Raw genomic sequence first — 21,607 nt, 5'->3', positions numbered from 1 at the left:
CCGCGATAGAGGAAGCCGTGTCGTCGGTAGAAGGGCTTCCACCGTTGGAGGAATATAACTTCCTCTCCAATCTGATCTTGGACAGCGCGCTTCGAGCTCAGCCAAACTCGGCCGGTTCCTGGAACGTCTTTGCTTAGAAAACCTCCTTCCCCTTGGTGGGACCACCAATGCACAGAGGTTTATCGTAAAAAGTCCGACGCGTTTAAGCTTTTCCGGAAACGTGGAACACCCGTGTATTTCGAAGCGTACTCGGCTCTTGAACGCGAACTCAAGAGCCTCATCAAAGCCAAGAAACGCGGATACTGGCGGCAATTCGTGGACGGATTATCGCGCGAAACGTCGATGAATACGCTTTGGAACGCGGCGCGTAAGATGCGTTACCGGTCTTCGAACAACGAGAGCGAGGAGTACTCAGATCGTTGGATTCTCAAGTTCGCGCGAAAAGTATGCCCTGATTCCGTGCCGGCACAGAGAGGAATCGCGAAACGAGGAATTCGGTAGACGAGATCAGCCAACCTTTTTCAATGCTGGAGCTCTCACTCGCGCTCCTTTCGTGTGGCAATTCGGCTCCGGGGGCTGATAGAATCAAGTTCAACTTGTTGAAGAACCTCCCAGACGTCGCTAAGAGGCGCATGTTGAACTTGTTTTGTCAGTTGCTAGAGCTCAATATTGTTCCGGATGATTGGAGGCAAGTGAGAGTTATAGCCATTAAAAAGCCTGGAAAACCCGCGTCAGATCATAACTCGTATCGTCCCATCGCGATGTAATCGTGCATTCGAAAATTGTTGGAGAAAATGATCCTTTTTCGCTTGGACAAATGGGCTGAGACGAACGACCTACTCTCAGATACTCAATTTGGTTTCCGTAGGGGCAAGGGAACGAACGACTGTCTCGCGTTGCTTTCCACAGAAATTCAGTTGGCTTTTGCTAAAAAAGAGTAAATGGCTTCTGTGTTCTTGGATATTAAGGGGGCTTTTGATTCAGTATCGGTTGAAGTCCTTTCAGACAAACTCCACGCATGTGGCCTTTCTCCATTAATTAATAACTTTTTGTACAATTTGCTGTCAGAGAAACATATGAGCTTTTCTCATGGAAACTCTACAGCTTGTCGATTTAGTTACATGGGTCTCCCCCAGGGCTCATGTTTAAGCCCCCTTTTGTATAATTTCTACGTCAGAGAAATTGACAATTGTCTAAGTGACAACTACACGCTGAGACAACTTGCAGATGACGGAGTAGTGTCTATGACAGGGCCCAGAGATGCCGACCTGCAAGGACCCTTACAGGATACCTTAGACAATTTGTCTACTTGGGCTATTCAGCTAGGTATCGAATTCTCCACGGAGAAAACTGAGTTGGTCGTTTTTTCTAGGAAGCATAGCCCAGCACAACCGAAGCTTCAACTTTTGGGTAGGCCGATCACTCATTCCATGTCTTTCAAATATCTTGGGGTCTGATTCGATTCCAAATGCACCTGGAGATCCCACATTGAGTATCTGAGACGAAAATGCCAACAAAGGATCAATTTTCTTCGAACAATTACCGGAACGTGGTGGGGAGCCCATCCACAAGATCTTCTGACGTTGTACCGGACAACGATTTTATCGGTTAGAGTACGGTAGTTTTTGCTTCCAGTCGGCGGCTAAAACGCACATCATCAAACTGGAACGGATCCAGTATCGCTGTCTTCGTATCGCGTTAGGATACATGCACTCGACTTATACGATGAGTCTCGAAGTGTTAGCGGGCATGTTGCCACTCTCTGATCGGTTTTCGGAATTATCCCTCAGGCTCCTCACCCGTTGTGAAATTATGAACCCACTGGTGATTGAAAACTTTGAGAAGCTTCTTGAGCTAAACCCTCAAACTCGTTTTATGACATTGTACTACGTGTACATAACACAGGATGTCAACCCTTCACAGCATAATCCTCATCGTGTATGCTTCTCCGACTTCGGCAATTCAGTTAGTTTTGATTTATCTATGACGCGGGAGATTCGTGGGATTCCAGAACATCATCGTTCCATGATTGTTCCGTCAATTTACGCTGCAAAGTTTGGCCAAGTTGATTCCGCAAGATCGTTCTTCACAGATGGATCACTAATAGAGTCGTCCGCTGGTTTTGGTATTTTTAACGAATTTCATAGCGCCGCTCGAATGCTTCAAGCTCCTTGTTCCGTATACACTGGAGTCGCTTTTTACGCGGGTGATACGTCCCGCGTAAAAAAAAACCGCGTAAAAAAAAACCGCGTAAATTCCGGAATCCGCGTAAAAAAAACCGCGTAAATTCCGAAATCCGCGTAAAAAAAGACCGTGTAAGAAAAAACCGCGTAAAAAACGATTGTTACGTTTTAGATTTGGGTTGTAATTTTTTCCTGTGTTTGGTAAAAACGAGTAATTTTACACAATTGCTGCTTAAACACATTCGAACGTGCATAAACAAAAGATGCTGCAGAGGTCACATCGCTTGACAAGGAACGAGCAACGCAAATTGTTTTGACGAATAATGATTCAGCATTGAGTCTGCTGACTGTGCTTCCGCACGCACACACACATCCACATCAGCCTGTACCGGATCCGTCGAACACAGCGAAAGGCAGAAGTGAAAAGATTCCCGTGCAAACGGCACGCAAAAGAGCGTGGGTCGGAAAAGAACCCGAAAATATTCGTTTCTTTGGTTGTCGCGAGTGCGAGTAGAGTGCGTGGTGAAAATTGTTCTTCGTCGGCGCGCGGGCTGCAATTTCGGCGGTGAGTGGTGCTAAAACGACCGCCTTTCGATCCGACGGATATCGGAAGATTGCGGCAGTGTCCAAAAGATCCGAAACGAAGAGATCTGCAAACGGCCCGCTTGGAAACGGCGCGGCAATCAAAAGATTTTCGCCACACAAAGCGTACATACCGGCAGCGAGAAGAGGTGCACGTGGAGAATTGACGACGATCAGCAGCACGAGATCCGATCGCACGGACAGCGCCCGGCCGCGGTGGATCGTGGCATCGAAAGACGAAGCCTTCAAAAGAAGGCTTTTGTTCCATACTTTCAGCACCTCATTGGATCGGATTGTCTCGTGATCGTGACACGTGGTCAGTGTCGAAGCCCGCATCACCTGCGGAACCCTCAGGCGAGGTTTATTCTCCTCGGAGTGCTTGCGACATCGAAGCGACGGGGCACGCCGCTAGCAACTAGTGGTCTCGACGGAAGCGACGTCCAACGTGGAGGGAAACGAACCCGCGAGCACTTACGTTGATATGATCGACGGTGTTTCGAGGAGTGAATCCCCACCCAGAGCGACGGCAGGAGCGCAGGTGTGTTGTGCGTGTGGAGCCGAACAGACGTGCGAATAGCAGCATCATCGAGACGGCGTTTGTGCGACGGTAAGGGTGCACCCGACCGGCAAAGTGAGTACTCATAAGAAGAAAAATTGACATAGTTGGAAAGATGATAGGAGGCACAAGGTTGCCGGAAAAGTACGAAGGATAGAGAGAGGAAGAAGAGGAAGTAGGAATCAGGAGTAGGAATGGGGGAGAATGGGTGCGAATGAATAAATGTTAAACTGTTATTCGACACTCTTTTGCTTTGGTTGGAGCAAATGCCGATTAGTGTTTGTGTTTTGTTGGCCCTACGGTAGTTCTGCTCTACCGCTACCGGGGAACTTGTAACACTGGCGCCCAACTGAAAATCCACATTTAAATTACCGTAAGCGGAAGTTTTTGGTTTGTGTATTGAGTTTTTGGTTTGTGCTTGAGTATCCTTGATAGGATTATTTGTTTTTAGCCTTATCGCACTAGATTTCGAGATGGATTATACGCATTTGAGTAATGAGGAAATAGATTACGAGTTGGCTCTACGTCATGTTGTCAACTTGGGACCCACTACGCACCGAGGCAAGGTGCTTCGCCTCAAGGCACTCTTGCAAGAAGAGTCCTCGAGAGACAACATGCCAACTAGCTCTGAGCATGTGATGAGTGCTCAAGCTAATATTGAAGTTTGTCAAGAGCAAGTTGAACAATTTCACTTGCTCACCGAAACAGCCGTCAATACAAGAGACATAAACGGTCTCAGTCAACTTTGTTCGCGACTGTCTCACTATCGAAGTCGGTTACGCTTAATTAATCCCCCGGTGGAATTGAAAGACACTCACACGTTGATAACGGTACACATGAATGTGTTGTTCAATAAAGTTGTCAGTGTGTTGAGATCCTGTAGTGATGGTGTACAACCAAGTGAAGTTAATGTGAACCAACAGGCAAACGCAACCGGTACGAGAAGGAGGACCATTGATCAAGAGCAAGGCGCTGTTGGAGGAGGAAACAATTCGGCGAATTCGGGGGAACACGCTGGACAACAGGACGAACTACCACCGTCAGGGTCATCGACGCCACGACTGGTTTCGTTCTCAGGAGGACGGGGTCAAAGTTTGTTATTGTCAAACTCACATGAAGATCGTCGAAGCATCAGGAGCGGCCTAAGATTATCACCGGATCGTTGTCATGGTTCACCACCTCCACCATACGACGTCAATGACGAATACGAGACTAGGGAGGCACGAGCTAGAGAGCTGCGAGCCAGAGATACAGAAGCAAGGGAAGCTCGAGCGAGGGAGCGGCAGTATAGAGAAGCACGAACTCGAGAAGAAGAAGCACGAGAAGCGCAAACAAGGGATGCACGAGCCCGAGAAGCGCAAGCCAGGGAAGAGCACCACAGGATTCGTGACGAGCTACTGGCTCGTCTGCTTCGCCAAGAAAGACAACCAGCTCCAGCAAGGCGGGAGGACGAGAGAAGGATGCTGAAGGCGGTACATAATTGGCCATTCAAATTTAGAGGAGAAAAGGATACAACATCGCTCAACATTTTCTTGGATCGCGTTGAGACGTTCGCCAGGTCAGAGGGCATGACCGACGAGACACTGCTGATCTCCATCAAGCACCTGTTACAGGAGGACGCTCTTGACTGGTATGCGAGAGCTACTTCACAGCAATTGCTACCGACATGGAATGCGTTCAAACGGGAGATACGGAGAGAATTCCTGCCAAGTGGATACTCCCAAATTCTTCGTCTGGAAGCAACATTTCGATTCCAAGGAGCCGGCGAGTCGTTTGCAAAATATTACCGGGACATCTCTGCACTTTTCCGGTTCGTAGAGCCGCCAGTTCCGGAAGAAGAGAAGTGTTTCATAGTGAAGAAGAATATGAACGCGGACTATGCAGCGATTGTTACAGCAGCAAGGCCTCGATCGTTACGAGAAATGGTAGAGATTTGTACCAGCTACGACGAAACGAGGATGCTATTGAACAGGCAGCGTCGCATCCCAATTCCACATAATGCGCTACTAGAGCCGAACTTTGCGACACCTGCGGCCAGCAGCAGGCCAGTGCAAATACCACAGCAACATCCGCATCGCTTCAACAGGATGCACGCAGTAGAAGTCGTAGGAATTCAGGAAGAAGAAGCGTCAGCAGATCCGGAGGAAGACAACTGGCAGTACAAGCTCGATGAGCTCGTTGAGCAAGTGAACGCTCTTAAAATGATCTTCGAAAGGAAGAGCTCTAGGCCGAACGAAGCAGCGCAAAACCAGCGGCAGCCTCGATTTGGCGGTAGATCTAACCATTCGGGACCTGATCAGCTGCAGCAACCACGTCAACAATACACCAGCATGCCATCGGCGTCTGCTCAGCAACAACTACGCCCGCAGAACGCGCCACAACCAATACCGCGAATGCAGCAACAGGTGGACCACCAGCAGAGCACGCAGGGTTGGCAACCACAGCGTTGGAATCAGCAGCAGACAGGGGAATCAACCGGCGAAACACGCAGGAGGAGCGAACCGCAACAACAAGACCGATCAGATCGAGTGGAGCAGCAAAGTGATCAGCAACAATCGGCGGCAAACCACCAACGGTTGGTAATGATCTGCTGGAACTGCGACGAAGAAGGACACAGATTCATGGACTGTCCTAAGCCGCAGGCGGTGTTATTCTGCTACCGCTGTGGACGGAAAGGATATTCGCTGCGCAGTTGCTTCACTTGCCGCTCAGATGCGGTAAACTACACGGCGGGGAACATGCAATAGAGGGAAGCAGCTCTCCGCATACTCTCGAACAACCCTCAGAAATCCCAGAGTTCAAGAACCTCATCTCAATAATCATCAACCCCGGAAGTGACAATCGACCGCTCGCTGTAATATCGGTATTAGGAAAAGAGTTAACTGCACTGCTAGACAGCGGAGCCAACTGCTCGCTGCTCGGCGGTAAACGAACCCAGCTGGCAGAGGATTATGGGTTGCAGAAAGGAAACGTGAAAGGAGGAATCAAGACAGCGGACGGAACACGGCATAGTATCAGCGAATTCGTCTACCTTCCCATAGTGTACAACAACCGAAACGAAGTTCTCCCAGTTCTGATGGTGCCATCAATCCCAGACTGCGTCATCTTGGGTATGAACTTTTGGGACAAATTCGGAGTTAAGGCTGTTTGCTGCTCGGTCGAAGTAGAAAACAAAGAGGAACGGAGTGAAGACCAAGAGATGAAGGAGCTGTCGGCAGAGCAGAGAAGGCACTTAGAGAGAACTGTAGCGAAGTTCCCGAAGGCGCAGGATGGCAAGCTGGGACGCACGACCATGTACGAACATCGAATCGAAGTAGGAGACGCCACACCAAGGAAGCAACGGCACTACCCTATGTCACCGTACGTTCTCCAGGAGGTCAATCGAGAAATCGATCGGATGATTGCACTGGACGTCATCGAAGAAGCTCAATTCTCGCCGTGGAACAACCCATTAGTAGCCGTCAAGAAGAAGACCGGTCAGTACCGCGTCTGCTTAGATGCCCGTCACCTCAACTCGATCATGGTGAACGAGGATTATCCGATTCCGCAGATCGCATCGATAACTAACAACCTCCGAAGCAGTAAATTCATCTCGTCGATAGACCTCAAGGATGCTTTCTGGCAGCTTCCGCTTCACTCAAAATCAAGGCCGCTAACGGCGTTCACCGTTCCATCCAGAGGCCACTTTCAATTCAAGGTGGTGCCTTTTGGATTGTGCACGGCCAGTCAAGCCTTAGCACGGCTGATGACGCACATCTTCGCAGACATGGAACCGCAGGTCTTTCACTACCTGGATGACATCATCATCTGCTCAGAAACCTTCGAAGAGCACATCGCCCTGCTCGAAGAAGTGGCTCGGCGACTACGGCAAGCGGATCTGACGATATCGTCGGAGAAGTCAATGTTCTGCAGGAAGCGGATGAAGTACCTCGGCTATGTGATTGATGAACAAGGATGGCGCGTGGACGACGGAAAAATCGAAGCGATCGTGCAGTTCCCAACACCTTCGACCAGGAAGGAAGTACAACGCTTTCTGGGTGTCTGTAACTGGTATCGGCGATTCATCGCAGGATTCTCGCAGCTCGCAACTCCACTGACTGATCTAACAAGAGCGAAGACGAAGTTCCGGTGGACTCCGGCAGCGGAAGAAGCATTCCTCAAGCTGAAGGCAGCCCTGGTATCAGCCCCGGTGTTAGCGATGCCCGACTACGGTAAGCCGTTCGCCATAGCATGTGATGCGAGCGATACAGCGATTGGAGCGGTCCTCACTCAAGAAATCGACGGAGAGGAACATCCCATCAGCTACTTCTCGCAAAAGCTGTCAGCATCGGAGAGAAAGTACTCGGTCACGGAGCGGGAATGCCTGGCGGTGATCAGGGCGATCGAAAAGTTCAGAGGCTACGTAGAAGGAGTCAAGTTCGTCGTGCATTGCGATCATGCGGCGCTCAGTTATCTGAAGTCCATGAAGAATCCGACAGCGCTGATGAGCAGATGGCTGTTGAGGCTGAATGCGTGCGATTTCGAGATCCGGTACCGAAAAGGCTCGATCAACGTAGTTCCTGATGCTTTGTCGAGGACGGTAGCGGAAGCAGTGTTTACCGCAGAAAAGATAGAGGATCCATGGTACACGAAGCTGATCGAAAAAGTGAAGAACGACGGAGACCAGTTTCCAGATTTTCGGATAGCGAATGATGTCCTGTTCAAGAACTGTCGCTGCAAGGACGAAGTAGGAGCAGTGTTCCACAAGTGGAAGCAGGTTTTTCCGAAGCAGGATAGAATACAGTTGATCCGCAGATTCCACGACGAACCAGCCGCTGCTCATCTAGGCTTCTACAAGACTTGGCACAAGTTGCAGGCGCACTACTACTGGCCGCGGATGCAACAGGAAATCAACGATTACGTGAAGAACTGTGCTACGTGTAAGGCGTGCAAGGCTCCGGGTACAAGAATGATGCCGCAGATGGGTAACCCGAAACCGGCGAAAATTCCGTGGGAGATGATATCGGTGGACTTCGTCGGGCCGCTCACACGCTCCAAGCGAGGAAACACGGTGCTACTTGTGGTGGTGGATTGGGTCAGCAAGTACGTGATCGTCCAGCCGATGCGCACGGCGGATTCGCAGAAGATGGTGGAGTTCCTGGAGAAGGAGATTTGCCTGAAGTTCTCGCGTCCAAGGATAATACTGTCCGACAACGGAAAGCAGTTCGAGTCGATGCTGTTCAAATCATGGCTGGCACGGCACAAAATAAGCCATATGAAAACCGCATTCTACTGCCCGCAAGTCAACAATGCGGAGCGAGTGAACCGCGTCATAGTCACTTGTATCCGGTCGTTGTTGGAGGGAGATCATCGAGAATGGGACGAGAACTTATCGGCCATCACCGCTGCGATTAACTCGGCCAAGCACGAGGCGACAGGAGTGAGTCCGCATGAAGCAAACTTCGGGAGGAACCTACTACTACACACGGATCTCTACACACAGCAAGACTTGAATACGCCGGAGGATCCGAAGGTGGCACAGGACTTGCGTCTATCAGCGATTCGCCGAATACAGCAGCTCATCATCCAGCGTATCAAGAACAACCACGAGAGGACGAAGCAACGGTACAACCTTCGATCAAGAGTAGTCGCATTCAAGGTGGGAGACCTAGTCTGGCGGCGATCATTCGTGCTGTCGTCGAAGGCAGATCAAATAAACAGCAAGCTCGAACCGAAATTCGTTCCAGCAGTCGTGAAGGAGATCCTGGGAACGAACTTGTACGTTTTGGAGGACGTTTTGAGCGGCAAGAAAGGAAGGTACCATGCGAAGGATATCAAGGCCGACTAAATCGGATTGTAACAGCTATGTCCACAGGCAATGCCTGTCAACGAAGAGCGAAAGCCTCGAAAACACCGTCTAACGGGTGGAAGGACAACGTCCGTCAGGTGTGATGAGCAAAAACGTAATTAACTACCTCTCCACCTTGATAAGCACGATTTGATGAGTCTTTGATGATGTGCAATGCTACGGATCTTAGCGCAACCGCGCGAGCCGTTCACGATACGGGAGAAATCGTACCCTGACAGGCTGGAAACGGACTGCAGGGAGTTGGTGCGTATCATCAGTCTGGCATGCATCCGATGGGGGTCTCGGTGACGCGGACTGAAGGGAGCCCAACCGGGCAGGCCGTTAGTCAGGGCGAAAGAAACTGACCATGTTCAAGCTTCGCGCTGACATGCCGTTGCCAGACGTGACAAACTGCGCAAACCACCAGGCTCCGCGGCTAACCGAAGTCGTTACAGCAAGACGGAGGAAGGAGAAGCCCAACCGGGCAGGCCGTTAGTCAGGGCGAGAGAAACTGACCATGTATATGCTTCGCGCTGACATGCCGTTGCCAGACGTGACAAACTGTGCATATCATCAAGCTATGTCCGCAAAACAACTGCCAACCAGGAAGAGGAGACCTCACACCAAAACACACCAAGTGGTCAAGCCGTTCGCCGATCGGGACAAACCAGCTCATCACCAACTACAACCACTAACCACTGACAACAGAGCTATGAGCTACGCCAGCTACCAAGCAAGAAAACACAAAACCCGGCACAACACATCCAAGACTGGATTGGTGTTCACGTACTTCCTCAAGCGTGTCCAGTTAACTCGAATGCGTTCCCAAAGGTTAAAATCTCTGAGGATCGTCATGAAATTTCCATCCCAAAGCAACGCGATTCGGGGCGCGGTAAAACCCCTCACTCTGGGCTCATGACGATTTAGTCGCGGAAATGCAACTTTTCTCAGATGCACCGCATAAACCAATACAAACCATTTTAGTCCTTGTAAATATTAATATGTTAAGCCAATCATTAATATCTAAGCTTCTTTTCGTTTTGTGTGAGATTGAGCCTATTATTGCTATATCAATAGGCTAGAATCCGTTTGAATGTTCGCCGTAGTGGGCACGGATTTGTGGAAGCTTGGACAAGGACAAGGTCAGAGACGATTTGGAAGGTCGAAGTAGTTCTGCCAGAAGCAGCTGACGGTTGTAAGCATTTAGATTAGGCAGTTCAGGTAGTGATGGGAGATTAAGATCTGGCAAGCAGCCGACGCTTGCGTACGTTTTATGTTTCGATTTAGTTGAATTTTGTAACTTGAGGTCTGCTCAAGAGTTTTGTTGACCGTTGAAGTCTCTGACCAACATCCTGAGGGATGAGTTTTGAATTTTTTATGAATCGTTTGATCACCGATTCATAAAAAATTCTTCCGCTACGGTAGAGTTGTGTTACGTTTTAGATTTGGGTTGTAATTTTTTCCTGTGTTTGGTAAAAACGAGTAATTTTACACAATTGCTGCTTAAACACATTCGAACGTGCATAAACAAAAGATGCTGCAGAGGTCACATCGCTTGACAAGGAACGAGCAACGCAAATTGTTTTGACGAATAATGATTCAGCATTGAGTCTGCTGACTGTGCTTCCGCACGCACACACACATCCACATCAGCCTGTACCGGATCCGTCGAACACAGCGAAAGGCAGAAGTGAAAAGATTCCCGTGCAAACGGCACGCAAAAGAGCGTGGGTCGGAAAAGAACCCGAAAATATTCGTTTCTTTGGTTGTCGCGAGTGCGAGTAGAGTGCGTGGTGAAAATTGTTCTTCGTCGGCGCGCGGGCTGCAATTTCGGCGGTGAGTGGTGCTAAAACGACCGCCTTTCGATCCGACGGATATCGGAAGATTGCGGCAGTGTCCAAAAGATCCGAAACGAAGAGATCTGCAAACGGCCCGCTTGGAAACGGCGCGGCAATCAAAAGATTTTCGCCACACAAAGCGTACATACCGGCAGCGAGAAGAGGTGCACGTGGAGAATTGACGACGATCAGCAGCACGAGATCCGATCGCACGGACAGCGCCCGGCCGCGGTGGATCGTGGCATCGAAAGACGAAGCCTTCAAAAGAAGGCTTTTGTTCCATACTTTCAGCACCTCATTGGATCGGATTGTCTCGTGATCGTGACACGTGGTCAGTGTCGAAGCCCGCATCACCTGCGGAACCCTCAGGCGAGGTTTATTCTCCTCGGAGTGCTTGCGACATCGAAGCGACGGGGCACGCCGCTAGCAACTAGTGGTCTCGACGGAAGCGACGTCCAACGTGGAGGGAAACGAACCCGCGAGCACTTACGTTGATATGATCGACGGTGTTTCGAGGAGTGAATCCCCACCCAGAGCGACGGCAGGAGCGCAGGTGTGTTGTGCGTGTGGAGCCGAACAGACGTGCGAATAGCAGCATCATCGAGACGGCGTTTGTGCGACGGTAAGGGTGCACCCGACCGGCAAAGTGAGTACTCATAAGAAGAAAAATTGACATAGTTGGAAAGATGATAGGAGGCACAAGGTTGCCGGAAAAGTACGAAGGATAGAGAGAGGAAGAAGAGGAAGTAGGAATCAGGAGTAGGAATGGGGGAGAATGGGTGCGAATGAATAAATGTTAAACTGTTATTCGACACTCTTTTGCTTTGGTTGGAGCAAATGTTTGTGTTTTGTTGGCCCTACGGTAGTTCTGCTCTACCGCTACCGGGGAACTTGTAACACGATATACCGCGTAAATTCTGAAATCCGCGTAAAAAAAACCAAAATCCGCGTAAAAAAAACCGCGTAAATTCCGGAATCCGCGTAAAAAAAAACCGCGTAAATTCCGAAATCCGCGTAAAAAAAAACCGCGTAAAAAAAAACCGTGTAAAAAAAAACCGCGTAAAAAGCGACTCCAGTGTATGTTGCTGAGCTGGCGGCAATATACTTTACTCTAGAAACGATCGCCTCAATTCCACCAGATCACTATTTTATTTTTACGGATAGTCTCAGTTCTGTCGAGGCTATTCGCTCCATGAGGCCGGTAAAGCACTCCTCGTATTTTCTCATGAAAATACGAGAGCTTTTAAGTGCTTTATCTTTAAGATCTTTTGTCATCACCTTTGCATGGGTCCCATCTCATTGCTCGATTCCGGGCAATGAGATGGCTGACTCACTTGCTAAGGTGGGCGCTATGGAAGGCGATATTTACGATCGACAAATCGTCTACGATGAATTTTTCTTCATTTATCGTCAACAGTCACTCGTCAGCTGGCAGAATAAGTGGAGTGAAGGGAGTTTGGGACGATGGCTATATTCGATCATCCCTAAGGTGTAGAAGATTCCATGGTTCAAGGGGTTGGATGTGGGTCGAGACTTCATTCGTATGATGTCTCGCCTCATGTCCAATCACTATTCGTTAAACGCTCACTTGTTCCTTGTTGGGCTGGGGGACAGCAATCTCTGTGAATGTGGACAAGGTTACCAAGACGGCGATCATATTATTTGGTCTTGTGCTGAGTATCGTGGAGTCAGATCTGAGCTGTACGATTCCCTTCGGGCTCGAGGTAGACAACCTAATGTTCCAGTTCGGGATATTTTGGCTAGACGCGATCTGGAGTTTATGAAACTCATATATGTTTACTTTAAGAATATTAACATTAGATTGTAAGTTTGATTAACCTTGTGTTTAGTTTGTACGTGTGGGTTTTTTTTATGTTTGTTTTCAAGATGATTAGAAACTAGTTCATGTTTTAGAATTAATTAAATATTTGTATCGTAAACCACATTTCAAACCTCCCTCTCCCTTTTCCCATCCAAAAAAATTGTAAATCTCCACTAGCCTCGAGACAACCGCGAGTATCCGGTCCAGCTCCTTTAACTTTAAATATAAGACATCAATAATGTATAACGAAAATGATAACTCGGCTCTGTACAAATAAAGTAATAAATAAAAAAAAAAAAACTTTTAGGAAGATACAAATCGGGTTGATCATCTCTCTTTACCAAACACCCCGTTAGAGAGGGATGGTGAGGGGTATCCTCCCTGCTACCACTGGCAAAAAGAGATGATCACCGACTTGCTCATGTACCGACGATGTGTTTGAAACAGTTCTATGGATTGTACCGTACTCAAGTTGTTATCTGAAGGGAGGGTAATTGTTTGTTTGTAGGTTTGGAAATTGCAGCTATTGTTACCTCTACCACGGTATGTGCTCTTGTTATCGTCAACTTGACGATCTCGAGGAGACCCGGGTAGGGTAGGTGCTGCTACTGTGCCTTTCGACCAATGACAGTAATTGATGGTAAGCTCCCATCTAGAGTTATATACTTTAACTATTTGTTTGTATTAATTTTCAGTGCCTACGCGGTAACCGTAAAAAAACTATAATTATAGTCAGGAACGCATTTGAGGGAAATGCGACTACGGGAAGTACCTTTTTTTCCTCGATCTTGTTTTCCGTCCTGAGTGTCAATGCTACAGACGCCAGGGAGGCACAGCTCCTACACCTGGACCCTACCACCTATCGACCCATCAACTCGTGGACCGGGGAACAACGGCTTTACTTCCCCCTTCCGAACGAAGGCGTGATCAGAAATTTTTGCCTCAGAAAATCTCAACGCGACGACCGGGATTGAACCCAGGTCCTTTGGAGTGAGAGGCAATCACGCCTACCACTACACCACCGGTGCCGCTAGGAAACTACCGATTAAATGAACTATTTGTTTAGCTTTTAAATCTACGAGTAAAATTTTTACCCCTTAATAAGTAGCTATTACTCACAAACAGTGTTGCTTCCACACATTAGCTATAACAACAAGTTTTTCTTAATTATGAAATCATTAGATGTTATAATGATATGCTGTACTTGTAGGTTTCAAGAAGAGGTTGTAAAACTCACCAAACCTGTCAATTTCGCTGTCAGAGCGTCACAATCAGCGATTTTATGATTCGTGAGCGTTCGCTCAAGAATCGTAAAATCGCTGGGTGTGACGCTCTTCAGTCTTCACGAAAACATGTACCGTGTTGAGCTTGAGTACTTAAATCAAAGTAAATGTTCAGCTTGAACTTACGCGCAATTTTGTACACAGGTACATTTCATACAATACACTCGGGTGTATCGATGTTCACATGATTGACCAATGTTTGCATATGGATACATTGCACATGGGTTTGTGCACGGAGTAAAATTATAAAATAACAAAAAAAACTCTACATACATGAATCTTGAACATGAATCAGACCTGCGTCTTGACTAGAGACGGGCGATCCGCTCCCGAGCTGTTCTATAGACCCGATTCTCTAAAGTGAGCTGAAGACCCGCGGTTAATTTTTTAGGAACCGCAGCTCATCAGCTCACTGATATCACAAGTCTAAACCATTCAATCCATCATTCATAGCGGAACTTTTCAAAAAAGGACTCATTACTCCACTTACGCATTGAATAGTCACCGCGTAAACCAAGACGCAAGCGTAATACACCATGTGCCTACTGATCGACAGCACAGCACCAATGGTAAAAGCAAACTTCCAAGCGACTGTTTGGGAGAGAGAGAGACATAGTACATATGCACATGTGCTACACGATGTTAATTTTCTACTGGTATTATCCAATTTATTTATGTACCCAGCCAGCTCTTATTGCTGATGTTATTCCTCCAGCATATGTGCTCTCACCTCTTCTCCCATCATTCTCTGGGGGAGCGGAAGATCCGCACAAAACAAATAACCGAAATAGGGGAAATGTATGGTAATTATCCACGGCCCATACAATTTTTTTTATTTTTTGTATGGACAATTGTCTACGCAGGGGGAGGGGGGTCAAGAATCCTAAAAAACTGTCTACGTAGTTTATGAACAGCCCCTTACCATCACTAGCAAGGAGTAGTGCTTCAACCCAGTGTAGATGAATTCTATTTGTTTTGAAAATCTTCACTGTCAAAAGCAAAATAATCAAATTCTTTTTGAGCAAAATGATTATTTTGAATATTCTCGACCCCAGAATCTAAAACCTAAATATTAACATCAATTCAACATGAGGCAATAATTTGCCATCGATCTGTGTGTAAAATCCAACACGACACGTTCTTGAGCGCTATATTTGTTACAAATGAAAATAATCATTTTACATTTGATCCTCAAAATCGATTCTGTGACACTACCCCGAACGCCATAACCCCGAACGCCGTTACCCCGAATTACCTAGAATGGCCACTACCCCGAAATTAAGACAAATGGAAGAACAGCAAGGGATCAAAAGAAGGGTAAATTTTTGAGAAGGAAATTTCCTTTTCTAATTTATACTGAATACAAATGATAGGATTCTATAACATTCCCCAGAATCTCATTCCCCAGAATGCACCATTCCCAGAATGAACCATTCCCCAGAATGTACCATTCTCCAGAAAAGTATGCCATGTATTAGATTGACTATTTTTGTTTATTATAGTCACTCTTGGAATCTTCTTTCGCGTATATAAAAAGAAAAAAAAAACTTCTTAGGGTCTGTTCATAAACTACGTAGACAGTTTAGGGAAAGTTGGCAATTGTGCACGGTCCATACAAATTTAAAAAATTTTGTATGGAAAATTGTCTACGCATGCCCCTCCCCATGGAGGGGGGTCAAAAATCTAAAAAAAACTGTCTACGTAGTTAATGAACAGCCCCTTAATGGCTCCCATCTTTTAAAATATAATAAAAGGAAATAATTAATTCTTTGGATATACGATAAAGAAGGGAATATTCCCTTCTTTTAATATATAAAAGAGAACATAATCAATTCGTTAAATATATGATAAAGAAGGGAATATTCCCTTCTTTGAAAATATAGCAAAAGGAAATAATTAATTCTTTGGATATGCGATAAAGAAGGGAATATTCCCTTCTTTGAATATATAAAAGAGAACATAATTAATTCGTTAAATATATGATAAAGAAGGGAATATTCCCTTCTTTGAAAATATAACAAAAGGAAACAATTAATTATTGGATAAACGATAAAAAAGGGAATATTCCTTTCTATGAATATATAAAAGAGAAAATAATTAATTCTTTGGATGTATGATAAAGAAGGGAATATTCCCTTCTTTTAATATATAACGAAACTATGTAATCAATAGCTTTTGGCAAGGGATTCGGGGTAATGACCATTTGGGATAATAACGTGTGGAATAATGCTATAAATTTGTAATCGATAGGCCAACGTTCCATGCACCGATTTTTCAATCCATAACGAGAAATTCTTCAACTCAGGTCGAACAATTCTTTGATAGTGTTTAACAGTTTCCGACTGGTTGAATTGGATTGCATATTAGACCCTTTGACTTTTTAAATGGTGAACGAAGTGCTCGAAAACTTGAAGGTTGTCATTTTCTAAAGAGCTTTAAAATGGGTTGGAATTGATAAATACATAGTTCCATAAAAGTAAATGTAGTGTATCATCAATTTGGTAAAGTGAAACTAATCATGAAAAATATATTAAATCAAATGTGTAAAATTTATCGAGAAAATTTGTATTCAGAAGATGTATTATTCAGTGTGCAAGATACTTGCGGACCTGTATATTTATGGACGCCTTACATTAGAAAAATCATTGTGTTTAAAACTCTGAAATATTCGGAAAGGATTAAGCTTACTACGTTTATGTACGTCAATGGATGGAGACATCCATATTCAGGGCCTTGCATTGGAACTTTGTAATAAATAAAATATTTATAGTTGAAGATGCTAATTTCAAATAACAGACTTTAGTGGTAATTTTTATACGATAGATGGAGTAGATGAAAGCATAGAGTTGATAGTTCCGTTAGAGTACGGCAGTGTGAAGATTGTATATAGATATTAGACAAGCGAGCTAGGACAACTTTTAAGGAAGGTACAAATCGGTTTTTTCATCTCTCTTTACCAAACTCCCCCTTTGGAGAGGGATGGTGAGGGGTGTCCCCCCCCGCCACCACTGGCAAAAAGAGTAGAAGTAATACTAAAAAAAAACATAGTCAAAGTACATAACTCTGGATGGGAGCATACCATCAATTACTGTCAATTGTCGAAAGGTATAGTAGCAGCACCTACCCCACCCGTGTCCCCTCGAGATCGTCAAGTCGACGATGACAGGAGCACATATCGTGGTAGGGGTAAACAATAGTTGCAATTTCCAAACCTGCGACTGGATGCCTTCCTTCAAATAACAACTGTAGTGCGGTAAAAAATCGGTAGAACTGTTTCAAACACACAGTTGGTACACTGCCGCTCTTCGCATATCGGTCCCATAGCAGTTTTTGTCAAAACTGAGTTTTACAATGCAAATGGTAGCTGATCACCCATATTTCCTTAATACTGGATGAACTCAACAACTTTGTTCTGAAAAAGTTTGGAAAGACAGCCAAATTGGTTGTCTCATCACATAAGAAGCAATGGTACGAATCAAGCTTAAAATGCGATTTTCTCGGCTTGCTGATTTTTGCCATGGGACCGACATGCGAAGAACGGCAGTACATGAGCGGGTCGGTTTTTATCTCTTTTTGCCAGTGGTGGCGGGGGGGGGGGGGGGACACCCCTCACCATCCCTCTCCAAAGGGGGAGTTTGGTAAAGAGAGATGAAAAAACCGATTTGTACCTTCCTTAAAAGTTGTCCTAGCTCGCTTGTCTAATATCTATATACAATCTTCACACTGCCGTACTCTAACGGAACTATCAACTCTATGCTTTCATCTACTCCATCTATCGTATAAAAATTACCACTACAGTCTGTTATTTGAAATTAGCATATTCAACTATGTAAATCGTTGACTTCACGTAGAAGTAATACTACAAAAAAAAACATAGTCAAAAAAAAAAAAATATTTATATTAAGCTGTTCTGTAATATAAAACTGAAATATAATATCAAATGACCAAAAAAGAAGTGATAAATTACTAATTTCATCATCTTTTCTGGGGAATGGTACATTCTGGGGAATGGTGCATTCTAGGGAATTGTTTTCTGGGGAATGGTTTTCTGCGGAATGTTATAGAATCAATGATAGTTTTTTATTGGAATTTAGAAACACTTAATTTGCTGTTTGCTGTTTACAATCTGAAGCCTTTCTGCTCTTACAACTGAGTGTTTTTGGCCTTTCGTGATTCGGCCTTTTGTGTATTTCGGCCTTTTGTGATTCGGCCTTTCGTAGTACTCCCATACTATGATCTAATACTTAATATGAAATATTATCGGTATAGATGAAAACTGGAATAACCCATCAGCGAGAAACCATTTTACTTTTGTTCTGTATGTTGAACATAGTGTTGGAAGTAGTGCGCAGTAATCACACAATCCTCAAAATCATCCCCACCAAGATGAAGACGATAAATAATATTGACAACACAGAGGCGATAATGAACATCCTGCCATGAATGAAAAATAAAAGAAATGTTGACTTCGATACTCATCAGAGGCAAGCTTACTTCAACTCATTTGCTATAAAAAAAAATGATTTTCCGGATTTTGAAATCATCAGATATTAATTATATGAAAGAAACAAATAATAAAGGTAAAAGGTAATAAGATAAAGATAATGAAGATTGTGAAATTTGTGTTTGATACATTTTTTTTTCCTTGATTTGTTTTCCGTCGATCTTATTTTCCGTACTGAGCACCAATGCTACCGACGCCAAGAAGGCAGCTCCCACACCTGAACCCTACCTATCGACCCATCAACTCATGAACCGGGGACCAACGGCTTTACTTCCCTTCCGAAGGAAGGCGTGATCAGAGATGTTATTCCTTAAGAACATCCCCGCGGTGCCGACTGGGATTGAACCCAGGCCTGCTGGGGTAAGAGGTAATCACGCTTACCACTACACCACCGGCACCGCTATGTGTTTGATACATTTTTTTTATATTAAATGTGTTTGATAAATTGACAGGTATCAATTTTGCTACATGAGTGTCGCAATAAGCGATTTTGCCATTTATCTCACCCAATCTTCGCGAAGAAGCGATTACAAAATCGCTCATTGTGACTCTGTCAAAGCTAAATTTGTAGGTTTTATGTTACACAGACTTTACAATCTTGTCTTGTTACGTATACATACAACATATCATCATAATATCTTATTATTCCATAATTTCATAAAACATTTTTTTTACCAAAATGAATGGAAGGCACCCTGGATATTATAGTGATATTTTGTACTTGCTATATACAAGAATAGCTTGAAAGGCAATTGTTTGACACATAAAACCTGTCAAATTCACTTTCAGATAGCCACAATCAGCGATTTTGCCTCACCATAAAATCGCTGATTGTGACACTCTAAAAGGGCAATTGACAAATTTCATAACACATACTTTACAACCTCTTCTTGTAACTAATAAATGTAATAACATCTAATGATTTCATAATTCCGAAAAACAATTTTTAAAGGCAAGTGAGTGGAAGCAACCCTGCTCAGAGGTTGCCTTGAGGGTTACTTTCACTCACTTGCTATAAAAAAATATTTTTCCTAATTATAAAAACATTAGATTTTATAATGATAATTAGTACTTGTAAGTTACAAGAAGAGGTCGTGAAGTATGTGTTTGACACATAAAACCTGTAAATATTGCGTTCAGTGCATCACCATCAGCGATTTAACGATTCGTGAACGCTCGCGAATTATAAGATCGCTGATTGTGACGCTCTGAAAGCGAAATTGACAGGTTTTATGAATCAAACACATACTTTACACCCTCTTCTTGTGACTTACAAACAAGTACAACATATTATTATATCATCTATTGATTTCATAATTCCAAAAAACATTGTCTTATAGCAAGTGAGTGGAAGCAACCCTGGTTGCCTTGATCAAGAGAATGCTGTTATATCAAAATTCAAATTCACGCAGGTAGTTGGTCTATCTGTTAAGGTTGTCTTCATTTTAAGCTAAGTTGAGTGTAGAAGAAATGATTTTTATCAGCACTGCTAGTTATTCTAAAGAAGTTTTCTTTACTAATGTTTAACCTAACATGAGCACTAGAACTATAATCTGTTAATCCGATTTGTACGGACAAATAAATAATTAAACCCAAATAAACTGATTTATTAATATTGGCCTGAAAATAAGAATCAACTTACATCGACTCCAAACGTGAAACTAACACCACGATCATTCTCGCCATAACCATTGGTATCCTTGTCCGGATCAGACCATAGGAGATCACAAAGCAATCCCTGATCAGGCACGTCCGTTGGTCTCATGATGCGACGAATCTGTTCCATCGATTGGAGGTCAGGGCTTAACCCACCGTGGCAACAGAAAATTTTTTCGTCCACGATTGCTGCCACCGGTAAGCAGTTGAAGCAATCGGTAAACGTTTTCCACATCTTGATGTTGTAACGTCGCTTACATTCATCATAGAACCTGTAATGAGAAAACACAAAAGAAAATATTTACACAAGTAAACGGATTGAAAATGCACTTGTTGTTGAGTTTATTAAATTTGAAATACAGTTGTTAATGGATTAGCTGAACGAGAGGTTCAGTGGAGAAATAAACCATTCGTGTTTCACATTGCCACCAATGAACAAATTTTTGAATGCCCATGTAATTCGATATGATTCATGAAGAGAGGAATAGGGGAACGTGGGGTGGATTTTTTTTTAAATTACCGAACAGGTTTGGGCCGAAGGGTTTCGATTTCTATGAAACTTCGCCCATAGGTAGAGTTCATGGATATATTAACAAAAGTAAATTAAAAAAATCAGGGTTGCCAATTTTTCCGGAAAACCTTAGTTAAAGTTTTCCAATTTTCTCGGACACCACCTACTTTAAAAAAATCATAGCTTTTGAACTAATCATTGCACAGTCAAAGTTAATTAACAAAAATTACTTGTAATTTTGTCAGCTATTGATAAAGTTGGATACAGTTGGAAACAAATTTCGCATGAAGATTTTCACAAATTAAAGGAAAACCAAAAAAAAAAGCTGTGGAAATTATCGTCTGTATCATGATTTTTTATAAAAAAAATGTTTTCATGTTTGAAAATTTAAAAGTTTTTTTTTCGGTGAACATTTTAAGATGGTATCTTATACCGTTTTTGAGATATGCCCAAAAAACTGAAGACTGGTCTAGCGCTCTTAAAAAATATCTACCTACCTATCTATATTGTACAATCAAGAACCTTGACTTACTGAAATTGAAAATCATTTGTATCATTCGTAGTTCTCTTTTGGTGATTGTTACCAGGCATGGAAATAAGAATTCTGTAGCACATACACACAAAAAATTATCACTAATAAAATTTAAAAAAAACCATTGGTAGAATTAAAAGTTTGCATTGGTTCTTTTTGGTAGAAAGTCATTAGCATTCAAAACAAAAGTCAGACAACTTTCTAATCAAAAGTTGCCTGTTCACTGTTTTTAAAAGTTGAAACTTTCAAAATAAATTGTTCTGCTGTCAAAAGAAAAACTCGACTGGGTTGAAATTAAAAATGGATTTTTTAA

General features: G+C 44.1%; 1 protein-coding gene and 1 long non-coding RNA gene across 4 annotated transcripts in view; one reads left to right on the top strand and one right to left on the bottom strand.

The window, feature by feature from the left end:
• Window positions 1–21,607, bottom strand: part of LOC135713806 (serine/threonine-protein phosphatase alpha-2 isoform) — an 85,882-nt gene that overhangs the window by 34,337 nt on the left and 29,938 nt on the right. For all 3 annotated transcript variants that reach the window (XM_065237042.1, XM_065237043.1, XM_065237041.1), the window contains exon 4: window positions 20,238–20,523. In XM_065237042.1, the coding sequence (XP_065093114.1) occupies window positions 20,238–20,523 (286 nt within the window). The remainder of the gene's footprint in view (window positions 1–20,237; window positions 20,524–21,607) is intronic.
• The window catches only part of LOC135713807 (uncharacterized), a 33,689-nt gene continuing 29,249 nt past the window's right edge, over window positions 17,168–21,607 (top strand). Inside the window, exon 1 of the long non-coding RNA XR_010518767.1 lies at window positions 17,168–17,634. This is a non-coding gene — a long non-coding RNA (uncharacterized LOC135713807). The remainder of the gene's footprint in view (window positions 17,635–21,607) is intronic.

This window comes from Ochlerotatus camptorhynchus, unplaced genomic scaffold (assembly GCF_037179485.1).
Source record: "Ochlerotatus camptorhynchus isolate MF236.1 unplaced genomic scaffold, CSIRO-AGI_Acam_v1.1 ptg000579l, whole genome shotgun sequence".
NCBI lineage: Eukaryota > Metazoa > Arthropoda > Insecta > Diptera > Culicidae > Ochlerotatus > Ochlerotatus camptorhynchus.
Note: the sequence above shows the minus strand (reverse complement) of the source record. Positions and strands in the feature narration are given on the sequence as shown.